The 13,375-nt window shown below is 42.8% G+C and overlaps 1 protein-coding gene across 1 annotated transcript in view; it reads right to left on the bottom strand.

The window, feature by feature from the left end:
- Positions 1-659: 659 nt before the first annotated feature.
- Positions 660-13,375, bottom strand: part of LOC145412891 (ionotropic receptor 21a-like) — a 32,764-nt gene continuing 20,048 nt past the window's right edge. Inside the window, exons 11-12 of the mRNA XM_080282688.1 lie at positions 10,674-10,823; positions 660-836 (exon numbers count right to left, since the gene is read on the bottom strand). Coding sequence (XP_080138814.1) covers positions 660-836; positions 10,674-10,823 — 327 coding nt within the window. The remainder of the gene's footprint in view (positions 837-10,673; positions 10,824-13,375) is intronic.

Raw genomic sequence — 13,375 nt, 5'->3', positions numbered from 1 at the left:
AGGAGAGAGGCCATAGAATCGGCAGGTAGTAGGGAGAAAGGCTTAGCAACTTGGAAGAGAGAGAGAGAGAGAGCGAGACAGGGAGGTAGCTAGCGGGACTCTACTTTATACTTCACTCGTGTGTGAGAGACATTGTTAATATTTCCAAGACAAATAAAAATAGTCCCATACTATTCTTTACCTCTCCTGTCATTGCATGACAAATGGAAACCAAGATTATCTACTTACAAACAACTCCAAGTATAACAACCGCTCGTCCACAAGTCTAATAGATAACCTCTCTACAAGTAACTACAAAGTCTTTTAAGACAGGACTACGAGATACTGCAAGTGTACCAGAAAAAGGCCAGACAGGAAGTGGAGAGACTGAGACAGAGAAGTTTGCTGGCAAAATCTGGCAGAGATTGGCTCAGTCATGGAATTTGTGGAAAAGGATGGAGGAGACCTTTGTTTATCAGTGGACTTGCAATGGCTGATGTTGTTGATTACATATATACTGTATATATACCGGTATATATATATATATATATATATATATATATATATATATATATGGATGTATGTATGATATATACTGAAACTGTCATCTGTTGATATTTCAGTGTTTTATTAAGTCGCCATTACATATACAGTATTGGAAATGGTCGCCGAAGTATTATTCAGATTCGGTCACTTGGCTGTCCCGAAAAAGTTTTCTCTAGGATGAAGGCAAGGAGGGATACGTGCCAGCCCCCCACCAGGAGGAAGAAGATGCCCTGTAGGTGGTCCAGGCTGAGAGGGATGACCGCTCTCTCCTTCACGCCCACGTCACCATCGCCACTCTCACTGCCGTATTCCTGTCACACACGCACACGCATATGACCATCAGTATAATTAGAGATCTGAATATAAACAGTTGTTGTTGGTGGTGCTCTTACGAATCAGTACAAAATGTGGACTTAATTAAAGTTGAAGTGTGCTGGATTTTGTTCTAAGGGAAATTTATTTGCCTTCTTAATGGTGTTAGATTAGCTACTTGGAAATTTCACTGTATCTTTGTCACTTTCACGTAAACAATTTGCCCAAAAATATCCAGGAAATGAAATATCAGTATCGTAAGAAAAAAAAACCTATTGCGTTCCGCAGTTATTTTGTGGTCATCAATTCGTCATTTCAAGGTCAAATGATATAATTTATACCATTTTACTGAAATTAGGATTCTTTTTTGTTCAACTATTTTTTGATCAATTCATTTCAAAGTAAAATGATATAGTTTATATCATTTTACTGATATTAGGATTTTTTTTCCCCAACTGGATTGATTAGATACAGCTTTCGTTAATCCCTACACTCATTGGATGTTTCTCTGAGCTGAATAAAATCGTCGGATACCAGCAAGAGTCAACTATGAAATATGTCATCTGATTCAGAGTTAAACTCAGCTTCGACACAGTTGCAAAGGGAGAAACTCTTCGGTCTCCTGAATGGTATGAGAATTGAAGTAAAAATTTCCCTGACTTTTAATGTAAGTGTAGGTGGGGATATTTTATGTACGATTAACTGTTCCCCAATGCACCTGTAGGCGTCAGTAAAGTTCAAAGGAATCTGATGGACTGCAGCATAATTCGAACACAGTCTAATTCCATATGTAAGTTAACCTTTTGGCTCTGGCTGATGCTCTTGGTCATTAATTCAAGGTACCACACCAACAGATTTTATATATATATATATATATATATATATATATATATATATATATATATATATATATATATATATATATATATATATATATATATACGAGGGGTGATTAGAAAGAAATGACAGTGAGTCCATAAACTTTTATTAGCATGAAGAACTATCAAACTATGACTCACAGTCCTTCAAAAGTACTCCTCCAACCTCTATGCAGCGTTCCATTCTCTTTCTCCACTTCATGAAGCAAGCGTGGTACTCTGAAGACGGTATACTTCGGAGTTCTGAATTGACGGTCCGTGCCAAGTCTTGGTTGTGATGAAATTGCTTCCCAGCGATGGCAGATTTAATTTTTGGAAACAACCAAAAGTCACAGGGAGCCAGGTCAGGGGAGTAGGGTGGGTGGGGGAGCAGAGTTATACCTTGTTGTTCCAGGTACTGCATAGTGAGGCGAGCTTTGTGGGGTGCAGCATTGTCGTGGTGCAGCAAAAGGCGAGACCAACGGCGGGTTGGTGCGGTGTTGGCCTTGTGTTCCAAGACTTGTGGAAGGACCTGGTCTGTGTAGTATTGGGCTGTGATAGTGGACTTTTCAGGCATCACATCCACGCATATTGGTCCTTGAGAATTGAAAAAGATGGTGAAAAGGCGCTTCCGGCTGCGAAATCCTTCCTTCAAAATCTGAGGTCGAGGGTCTTCATCGCCCAACCACACCATGTTTGACTGCTTGTCACGGGTTGTGAAGAATGAAATCCAACACTCATCTCCAGTAGCAACATCTGAGAACCGTTTTGGACCATTTGGTTCAAATTCAGCAAGCCAGACACGACAAATCCTCACCCGTTCAGCCTTTTGCTCATCAGTCAACAAATGGGGTATCCATCGACAACACTTCTTCCTCAGGTGTAATTGTTCATGCACGATGTCATATGCACTCCCATAACTGATATCAAGCTCCAAGGCTAAGAACCTAAGAGTTACAGTTGGATCCTCGTCAATGATGGACCGTGCACGGACAGTTGTTGCTTCGGTCACGGATGTCCGGGGGCGTCCAGAGCGTTGTTCATCTTTCAATTCAGTTTTTCCTGCTGTGAAAGCACGAATCCAGCGGGAAACAGTTTCCAGGGAAGGAGTAGTGTCTGGATAAACTTGTAATAATTCCCCTCGAATCTCTGTTGCTTTCTTTCCCAGTTTCCACCTCGTAAAAATGTAGAACCTGCAGCCCTCTTTCGAGTAATCCATGTTTCTGGCCAGAGAGCAAAAACAAGAGTGAAGCATTCACTCACAACAATAAAACAAGAAAAGTCAGGCATACGGCGACAAGTTCAAACTCGTAAGGACAGGCAACTCTGCACTCTCCTTGCTCCCCTACCTCCCATCATTCAAGGTTTTCATGTTATAGCACGAACTGTCATTACTTTTTGATCACCCTTCGTATATATATATATATATATATGTGTGTGTGTGTGTGTGTGTGTGTGTATGTGTGTGTGTGGGTGTGTGGGTGTGGGTGTGGGTGTGGGCGTGGGTGGGTGGGTGTGGGTTGGTGGATGGGTGGGTGTGGGTTGGTGGGTGGGTGGGTGTGGGTGTGGGTGTGTGATGGGGGTCTTTCCTGAGTAACGACGTATCACTCTAATGAACTTGTTTAATTACTGACACATGCATTCCAAACAGTAGGTTATATACCTCAACACAGTGGGGTGATAGGGCAGAAGGGAGAGGGAAATCAGGTGTGAATATGGGTGTGGTGGATGGGAGTCTTGATGTGACAGGCAGGGTGAGGTGGAGGAATTAATGAGGAGGGGAATGAGGGCTTACACACCACGCGGTCGCTTCTACATATATACAAATGTATACATATACATACATGAACATAAATAAATACATGAAACCATAAAACCAAAATAACCTAAGAACATAGTACAACTGCAGCTGGTCGACTGGCCCACGCTAGGCAGCTGGTGCAAGAGCTTGACTGAGTTGCTAAACCAAGACATGGATAGGAATATTGTAGCCTATATGCACGGATCCAAACTGATAAGTAAATACATGCAAGTGAACAATATATTAAACCCTGGTGAGTGCTGCTTTCGTAGGTGTTAATGATCATTTTCCTGGCTCCTAATGAGGAACTCTTGCGGGTGCTAACTTAAACATGCCGTTATTTTATTTTATTTCGTCCATGCTTTGAATAACTGCGGGTTCTGCTGATACAATCCGTTTTTTTTTTCTTTTCATTATTATCCTACCAATTATTCAGTTCATAAGAAGATTTCTATCATGACGGTGGGCTATGCACACATTATTCTCGTTGTTTGTACTTCCTCATATTTATGTTCTGGTACTCCTGTATTTAAATCCCTGAATGTTTTGCTGTCATATACTTTCTTATTGTTATTACAAGGAATAACGTGTTCTCTGACTGGTATCTGGTTTTCCTTTCTATTAATATTCTCTCCGACAAGGAGAGTATGTTTTCACTCTTATTAATTTGTTCGTTATTAGTGTGTTTGTCTGTTAGCATGACAACTCAAAAACGAAGAGAAAGATTTGGACCAAATTTGGTGGGTGGATAGCCCGTGTCCCAGGGAACAACAGATTAATTTGAGACCAATCCCGATCCGGAAAACATTTTTTGTGAAACCCTAATCAGTGATGAGAAAACCTAACCCATTATTAAGAGTGGTTTGGAAATTACGTTGTTCTTGTCAGAAAGATGCGCTCCATTCAGTGTCCCTCTAGTTTTGGTCATGTATCTGATGGTTCAACTTGTTTGGCAAGCTACTTTCGTACTGATAGGCTAAGTATTCCCGCAAGAGCTGTGGCAGTCTATACATCTGCAAGAGGTTTCGTCTATTACGTTTGTTTCTTGGTCCGGCACTGATCATACTATACATCACCGGAGAGAAATCCTAGCAGTCAAAATCTTTAAAAAAGAAAAAGAAAATTCACGAGCAACCCATTCTCTTTTACCAGTGGACTTAAGAATTTTATGTGGGATTTAGCTTACAACAGACGGTATTATTCAGCCAAGGGGAATACCAGCAGCAGTAAAAGGGATTTCGTACACTGAAGAACGAGGGTTCGCGCTCCGCCAGGGTAATAAACTTTGGGAGCGTTCTTCTGGCCACGTACTGCATTGACGGACGTCAGGGGTGCTGTGGTTGAACCAGTGTCGCATACTATAAAGTATGCTGGCACCCAGTCGGCTTGCGCAGGCCAAATACACTTGGTTCACAGACTACACACACATCCAAAGCCACTCCAACACTACAATACACTTACAAGCACTTCTCACCCTACATACAATCTCTACCAGACAGCCTGAACCACTTGGTAGAGATACATTGGCTGTATCGTCCCCGCTTCGGTTGGGATAGGGCGGTCCTGCAGTGGACACTCAAACGGCTGATGAGATGAGATGATTATATATATATATATATATATATATATATATATAGTACAATCATGTTCTCTGCACTCTTCGAAGTACACTAATTATTACTGTGCACATCAGAACTGAGATACTCCAGGAAACTGGGAACATGATGTCGATAATAAAAGTTGAAAACTATTATTATCCACATCATTAACTCATATAGTAGTTGAACAACCAGACTCGTTTAATTCACTGTTTGGTAAGTACAATTGCCTAACGTTATGTGAGTGTCCCGACCTTGAGAGAGTTAATGGTGACAGTATCAACACCCCCAGAGTAGTAGACCTCATTCATATCTGAAATAATTTGACGTTTGCTGACACGCAATATTGGAGATGTCTTTTCCATGTGGGGCGTATAGGTTTCAAGGCACTGTTCAAGTCAGCCCTTCTAATGAAAGGTCAGGAAACTCTTATCCTAGTATTGCACAGAGGATTTCTGTTTGCAACACCGTCAACGTGCTCTTGAAGTTCAACAATCATGGTAATAAGTGCCTTCGTATTACATGGTGGAAAAGACGATGCATCTGAGACAGGCATTAGTCAGTTGAGATTCCTTTTTCATGCAGAAAATAGCCCAATTCTGGAAGGAAGAACACAGTCACTCCTCTGAGGGAAATTCCGACAAACGAGAGCTAAAATCCAGCTACGTTCATTTCAAGATGCCTGGACGCATTTCGTTTAAAAGACCTGCGGTATGGACAGCTGGAAATACAGTAGAAGGAAGCCAGTTCCTGAGTTGACCAGCTGCATGTATAAAGGACTTGAACATCAGTTAACTGTTGCATTAGACAGCCAGGCGGGAAGGCGTTAAAAGTGCAATGGTAAACGGGAGCTGGGCACCTGCCGTAACTGAGGAGGGATACAAGTACAGAGTTCAGAAGAGCAGTGATAAGTGAAATAGGAACAACAGAGGGAAGCAGATGAAAGAGTATTTGAAGGTAATTCGTAATAGTAGCAAAGTTTTTGATGAGACGAAGTTTTGTTTCACCTTGTTTAGAAGAGTTATATATGATAAGCCGCAGTACTGCATGACTAATGTTCTTCAAATCAAACTGTGGCGATAGTTGGTATACTGAGTGTGACAGCGTATTTAACAATGCCACTTGAAGTAAAGATAACATTATGAAAGCAGACAATGTAATAAATCACTTCACTTATGCAAACCATGTCCACGTGATGTACCATTAAAGATCTCGACACTGTAGGCATTAAGCATAATAAAGAAGGTTTTCATAAAAAAGAACGCTAAACAGGCGGCTTAAATTGTGGCTGTCGACTGCACACTGGTCTTTACGGAAGCCTGTCAGCGCTGTCTATTTTTATTCTTTCTCAAAAATACAACCTGCAATAGTGGGTCACATCCAGGTCCTCTAGTTTCAGTGTGACTAAACTGTTGAATAAATAGGGAAAAGAGAGAAATATATTGAGCCCACCAGTCTTACGGACCCAAAAACTAAGTTCACATTTTTCCACTTGCGGTCTGGACGCGACTATCAAAGGAAGTTCTTGTACAGCTGGCCAAACTAATATCGCAGATTTCTGCAGCAAAATTAAAGTTGTGCAAAACATAAACGTTAGGCACTCTCTCTCTCTCTCTCTCTCTCTCTCTCTCTCTCTCTCTCTCTATATATATATATATATATATATATAGGGGGGTTTCAAGAATGCTCCCCCAGTATCCCTGCTTGTCGTACCAGGCGACTAAAAGGGTTGGTGGTGGGTTAGTGCTCCACCCCGTAAAAAGAACTAACTAAAAAAGCAAATGAAGAGCCTTGGACCCGGACGGACCATACGTTGACGACTAAGGAACGGACAAAGGACATTCTGAAGGTAGGAACGTGGAATGTGAGAGGAGTGAATGATGAAGTGAAAGAGAGAGAGTGTGTCCAGGTGCTTGAGGATGCAAAAGTGGATATATGTGGATTGACAAACTAAATGGTAAGGTGAAAGGATGAGAGAATGGGAATACGGTGTAGGTATACTGTATGTGCGGGAGTCAGTGAGAATGAGAGGGCAAGAGAGGGAGTATGTCTGATGATAAGCAAGAAGTGGAAGGAGAATATAAGAGAGTATGGAACAGTGGGTGCAAGGATTGTATGGGTGAGGATGAAAGTAGGTATACAAGCATGGGCGATTGTATGTGTGTATGCTCCAACAGAGGATCGAGTGGCAAGAGTGAAAGATGAGTTTTGGGCGAGAGTAGAAGCATGTATGGACAAGTTTGAGAGGAGCGAGAGAGTGCTGTTGATTGGAGACGTGAATGGCAAAGTTGGGAATGTACGAGTGGATGGAGTGGTTGGTCAGTGGGGTGTGCCAGCTGAAGTAGATGGGAATGGTAGTGCTCTGGTGGACATCTGTGCTGGTAAGGGGTTGGCAATAGCCAACACCTACTTTCGTCATAAGATGATCCACCGGTATACATGAAGAGTAATGAGGAGGATGGATGGTGAATTTGTTGAACGAAAGGCAATGATAGACTACATGTGTGTGGATGAGCGAATGAGAAGACAAGTGTTGGATGCAAGGGTGTGGAGAGGGTGGGGGAATGGAGTCTCGGACCATCACTTAGTGATGGCCAAGGTAGAGCTGCAAAGAAAGTGGTTGAGGAGGCGAAGGGGAAGACAGGAGGAAGCAGCTCCTGTGAGAGGAGTGGAGAAATTGCAAGATAGTGAGAAGAGGACAGAGTATAAGAGCATAGTGGAAGAAAGATTGGGAAGGTATGAGCTAGAGCAGATGGAAGGGGTGGAAGACGTATGTAAGATATTCACGGAAGAGATAAGCACAGCGTGTGAGGCGGTTTGTGGAGTGAGGAGGAGATGCAAGGGTGTGCAAGGGACAGCATGGTGGAATGATGAGGTGAAACGAGCTGTGGAACAAAAGAAGAAGGCATATGGTGAATGGTTGGCGAGTAGAGGTAGGGGAGAAGATGAGAGAGAGAAGAGAGAGGTATATGTGAGCAGGAGAAGGGAGGTTAAGAGACTGGTGAAGGAGAGTAAGAAGAAAGTGGATGAAGAGTTTGGGAGGAATCTGAGTGTGAAATGGAGGGAGAGTAAGAAATTGTTTTGGAAGGAGGTAAAGAAAGTAAGGCAGTGTGAAAGGGGAAATAGTAGGGGAGTGAAAGATAGGAATAATAGATTGTTGGTGGAGAAGAGAGAGAAATTGAGGAGATGGAAGGAGCACTTTGAGGATTTGTTGAATGTAGAGAGTGAGAGCAGTGTGAGTATAAGTGGTTGGGGAATGGCTGGGAGAAGAAGAGATGAGAGGAGGGAGGAAGAGATCAGTAGGCCGGAAGTAGTGGAAGCGATGAAGAAGATTAAGCTGGGAAAGGCCCCAGGAATTGATGGAGTGTGTGGTGAAATGCTTAGGTATGGGGGTGAGATTGTTGTGGAGTGGATATGGAAGTTGTGTAGATTGGCTTGGGAAGAGGGAAGGGTTCCAGAGGACTGGAAATCAGGTATAATTGTTCCTCTGTACAAAGGAAAAGGGGAGAGAGAAGTATGTGGTAACCTTTGGGGTATTTGCCTTCTTAGTGTGACTGGTAAAATATATGGTAGAATACTCATTGATAGGGTTAGGCATATGACAGAGGAGCTAGTTGGAGAAGAACAAGGGGGATTTAGGAAGGGAAAAGGGTGTGTAGATCAGATATTTGTTCTAAGATGTTTAGTGGAGAAGTATCTAGAGAAGGGAAGAAAAGTGTATGCTGCCTTCATGGACTTGGAGAAAGCTTATGACAGAATAGATAGGCAAGGTATGTGGAAGGTATTAAGAATATATGGAGTAGAGGGGAAATTGCTGAGTGCTGTGAAGAGTATGTACGAGGGAGCTAGGGCTACGGTGCGAGTGGATGGTGAGCTGAGTGAGTTCTTTGATCTCAATGTGGGACTGAAACAGGGGTGTGTAATGTCTCCATGGCTGTTTAATATATATATGGATGGGGTTGTAAAGGAGGTACAAGGTAGGGCAGTGGATGTGGGGGTGGCCCTAATGAATGAGGGTGAGATTTGGAAGCTTCCGGTGTTGCTGTTTGCTGATGATACAGTATTGTTGAGTGAAGATGAATGGGAGTCGCAAGGTTTGGTGAATGAATTTGGGACAGTGTGTAGGAGGAGGAAGCTGAAAGTTAATGTAAACAAAAGTAAAGTTATGGTGTTTGAGAGGAATGAAGTCACAGAGTGTGCAGTGAGGTTGGATGGTGAGGATATGGAGAATGTGAGTGCAATCAAGTACTAGGGTAGTGTGATGAGTAAGGATGGAACTTTGGGGGATGAAGTACGTGAAAGGGTACAGCAGGGAAGAAAGGTTGTTGGTACACTGAAAGCAGTGATGAGAAATAGGGAGGTGAGTATGGAAGTTAAGAAGTCACTGCATGATGGTATTGTGATCCCTACCCTGACGTATGGAAGCGAGGCGTGGACATTGCAAAAGGAGAACAAGTCAAGAGTGAGAGCAGTGGAAATGAGTTACTTGAGAGGAGCATGTGGAGTGACGTGGAGGGACAGGTTGACGAATGAAGAAGTGAAGGAACGTTGTGGGGTAGATGTGGATGTGGTTGAAAAGATTAGGAGAAATACACTGAGGTGGTTTGGACATGTGGAGAGAATGGAGAATGAAAGACTGACTAAGAAGGTGTATGTAGGTGAGGTGGAGGGAGGGAGAGGGAGGGGTAGACCGAGGATGAGGTGGAGGGATGGAGTTGAGAGGTATATGAGGGAGGGGGGGTGAGTTGGGGGGAGGGGAGTCAAATGGTGGGTGACAGAGTGACTTGGAGGCGTTTTGTCTGCGGCCACCCTTTGCGGGATTAGGGCGTCGGGCTATAGAGATATATATATATATATATATATATATATGAGAGAGAGAGAGAGAGAGAGTCTCTGTGGTAGAGTGTGCGTTTTGTACACGGGTGAGCCAGGGTTTGCGCCCCGCCAGGGTCATAAACTTTGGGAGTGTTCACCCGGCCACGTACTGCATTGGCGGACACAAGGGGTGCTGTGGTTGAACCAGTGTCGCTTACTATAAAGTATGCTTGCACCCAGTCTGCTTGCGCAGGCCGATTACACTTGGTTCACAGACTACACACACATCCAAAGCCACTCCAACACTACAATTACACTTACAAGCACTTCTCACCCTACATACAATCTCTACCAGACAGCCTGAACCACTTGGTAGAGATACATTGGCTGTATCGTCCCGACTTCGGTCGGGAGAGGCCGGTCCTGCAGTGGATACTCAATCGGCTGATGATGATATATATATATATATATATATATATATATATATATATATATATATATATATATATATATATAATGTATACTTGTTCTGTTGACTAAAATAGTGTACGTGCATGAGGTGGAATAGGAAGAGACATGCCGAGGATGAATGAGACGGAGGTATGGGGAGGAGAGGTATATGGTTATGGGGGTGAGGGGTCTGAGAAAAAGCAGACAGATGGGGAATGGCAGGGTGACGAGGAGGCGATTCGCTTGTGGCTATTCCTTCAGAAATTAAGGCATCTGGGTGTAGATACACAGACAGACAAATAATTAATTATATACCTTAGTGGTAGCAGCCAGTCTGAGACCCTCTAGGAAGAAATGCCTGCGCAGACCACTCTGCTGGAGCCACCCAATCACTTCGTCAAATTTGTTCTTAAGGGGTGAGTGTTTCTGCAGCGCCATGGCGATGCTGTACGGCGCGAAGCATGCCTGTAAAACCGTTTGAGACTCATATTTGTTCATAACTAGAATGAGTCCTACTACGGACCACTATCATCGTATCTCTAGTTCTTTAGCAGAAGTGTCATAAAAATACCGAAGATGACGAGATATGTCAAAGGAAAGTTGGGTTAGAAGAATTTCACTGACGTAACCCATACTGACAGATAGAAAGAAAGCTATGGAAAATTACATTAAAGCATGTCTCTTGGGAGTAGACGTAGAAGCTCTGGAAATTTAAGACTTTTCACCAGTTCCGTAATAATTGGAGATTTGGAAGCCATTACCCCTCTCAATACAGTGGAAAGAAAGCAAGCTTCAAACAACGTGGAAATGTACAAGATGAAAGGTGTACGTGATTGCAGGCGTCAGCACGGAATCGCAAATAATGCAGACAACAGAAGCTCGCAAACAAGACAGAGTACTTTACTGGGTCAGTGAGGGCAGAAAGCACAACTTTTGAAGAAATTTTAATGTCAGACATGAGGAAGTCAGAAGGGTTGAGGGGATGGAGAAACAGCACCAGAATAATTCATAACTGGGTCAGAAGCAGAACCTATCCTAGAGAAGGGAACAAAGACAGAAGAAAGAAAGAAGGGGTAACCTTGGGGGAATGGAGTTTACAAGATATCTTTTCAGAACAAGCGGACACATTACGTGCTGGAATGTTCGTCGCACTTAATGCAAATGAAATTGTTTTTGGCAAGACGTAGGAGAGATTTAACACGATTCTGATTAGAACATAACATGCCTGTGGCTTGCGGAAAACCTGGTGTCAGTGACTTTTGAAAGCATCTCGTTGTTAAGGACAGCATTAGAAGAAGAATGACCAAGGAAAAAATTTTGGACCTTAGTCACACAGTAAAATTACAACATGTATGCTTTCACATCCGAAAAGAGAAACTCTGTAATGTGCAGAGCAAACTTGCATGGCTGCTCGCCACACTAGTGATTTATTAGTCCATGAAAGATCAAAGAGGTAGTGTTTGAGAGCTTCCTAATCCACAGCACCACAACGCAACAAATGATAACTTCTGGAAAGGTCCCAAGCCCTACTGGAGCGACAGGAAGGGTTCATGAGATGAGAGTGTAAATTAAGGTTCCCACCGGAAAAAGAAGATTGTCGATGAAAACAGGACTGATTGTAAGAGAAAGGAATAATATGTTTGAGCTCTGTTCAAGACAGCCAGGGATATAGGAAAGGTACGTCCTGTGCTGTATACCATCATGAATTTTTGAAAATGTCGACTTGTTCACCATGTGCTCGGTAAATAGAGAAGCGAGCCCAAGGTAGTGGTGAAGAGTGAAATCTCGAAATAACTGTAAAGGAAAGAAATGAGAAAAGTGTTCTCGAGCGTTTAGTTAGAAATAGTTATACACTACAGTTACATGATATTAAAGCGGCAAAATGGCAATAGTCAGAGAACACTAGTTCTGGAATACGAAAAATATGTTAGACCGTTGTGCACATTCATACTATGACTGCTTTTGTCTTTGAAATTAGTATAGAGAAAGTAGAAGGAAGCACAACATAGAGAAGGCATTACTAAGCAAAAATCATATCTCTAACAAATTCACAAAAACTACAGTTTCTTTGTCACTTTTACTGAAAATCAATGTCTGAGGTATCATATGAAATACAGTGAGACTACTGTTCTCTCCACCTATGAGCAACACTTTGATGGCGAAATTATCAAACAGTTGCATCAGTAACCATTACGAACTTTCAAATGGAGTTTAATTAGAAAATGTACCTCATGAACAAGTCAAGAGTGAGAGCAGTGGAAATGAGTTACTTGAGAGGAGCATGTGGAGTGACATGGAGGGACAGGTTGACGAATGAAGAAGTGAAGGAACGTTGTGGGGTAGATGTGGATGTGGTTGAAAAGATTAGGAGAAATACACTGAGGTGGTTTGGACATGTGGAGAGGATGGAGAATGAAAGACTGACTAAGAGGGTGTATGTAGGTGAGGTGGAGGGAGGGAGAGGGAGGGGTAGACCGAGGATGAGGTGGAGGGATGGAGTTGAGAGGTATATGAGGGAGGGGGGGGTGAATTGGGGGGAGGGGGGGTGAATTGGGGGGAGGGGAGTCAAATGGTGGGTGACAGAGTGACTTGGAGGCGTTTTGTCTGCAGCCACCCTTTGCGGGATTAGGGCGTCGGGCTATAGATAGATAGATAGACCTCATGAAAGATATTTTACTAGTTAAAACCTAGCTTAAAATAACTAGAATCTGTAGGTACTGGCATACTTAAGACAGATCCCTCTATTTGAAAATTACGATACATCTCTACAACAGATTCATTAAGAGATATATTACTTCAGCAATCGAGTTAGCCCATGTCATGCAAAAGGGTGACGAAACAGAAATCTACGCCATGGGGCATTACCCACCGCCTAAGTATACAGTTCTGGTAATTCTCTGTGACTGACAAGCTAGACAGAGTAGGTCTTTATCCAGCTGCTATTGAGCAAGGACGCAAGTCCTAGCTACTGCTGCCATGAATGTCGATTTAATTTTCTGTTATACAACTACATACAG

This window comes from Coenobita brevimanus, chromosome 94 (assembly GCF_032717465.1).
Source record: "Coenobita brevimanus isolate Jiangsu-jjx chromosome 94, ASM3271746v2, whole genome shotgun sequence".
In the NCBI taxonomy this organism is placed as follows: Eukaryota; Metazoa; Arthropoda; class Malacostraca; order Decapoda; family Coenobitidae; genus Coenobita; species Coenobita brevimanus.
The sequence above is the reverse complement of the archived record's forward strand: the minus strand, read 5'-3'. Positions and strand labels throughout refer to the sequence as shown.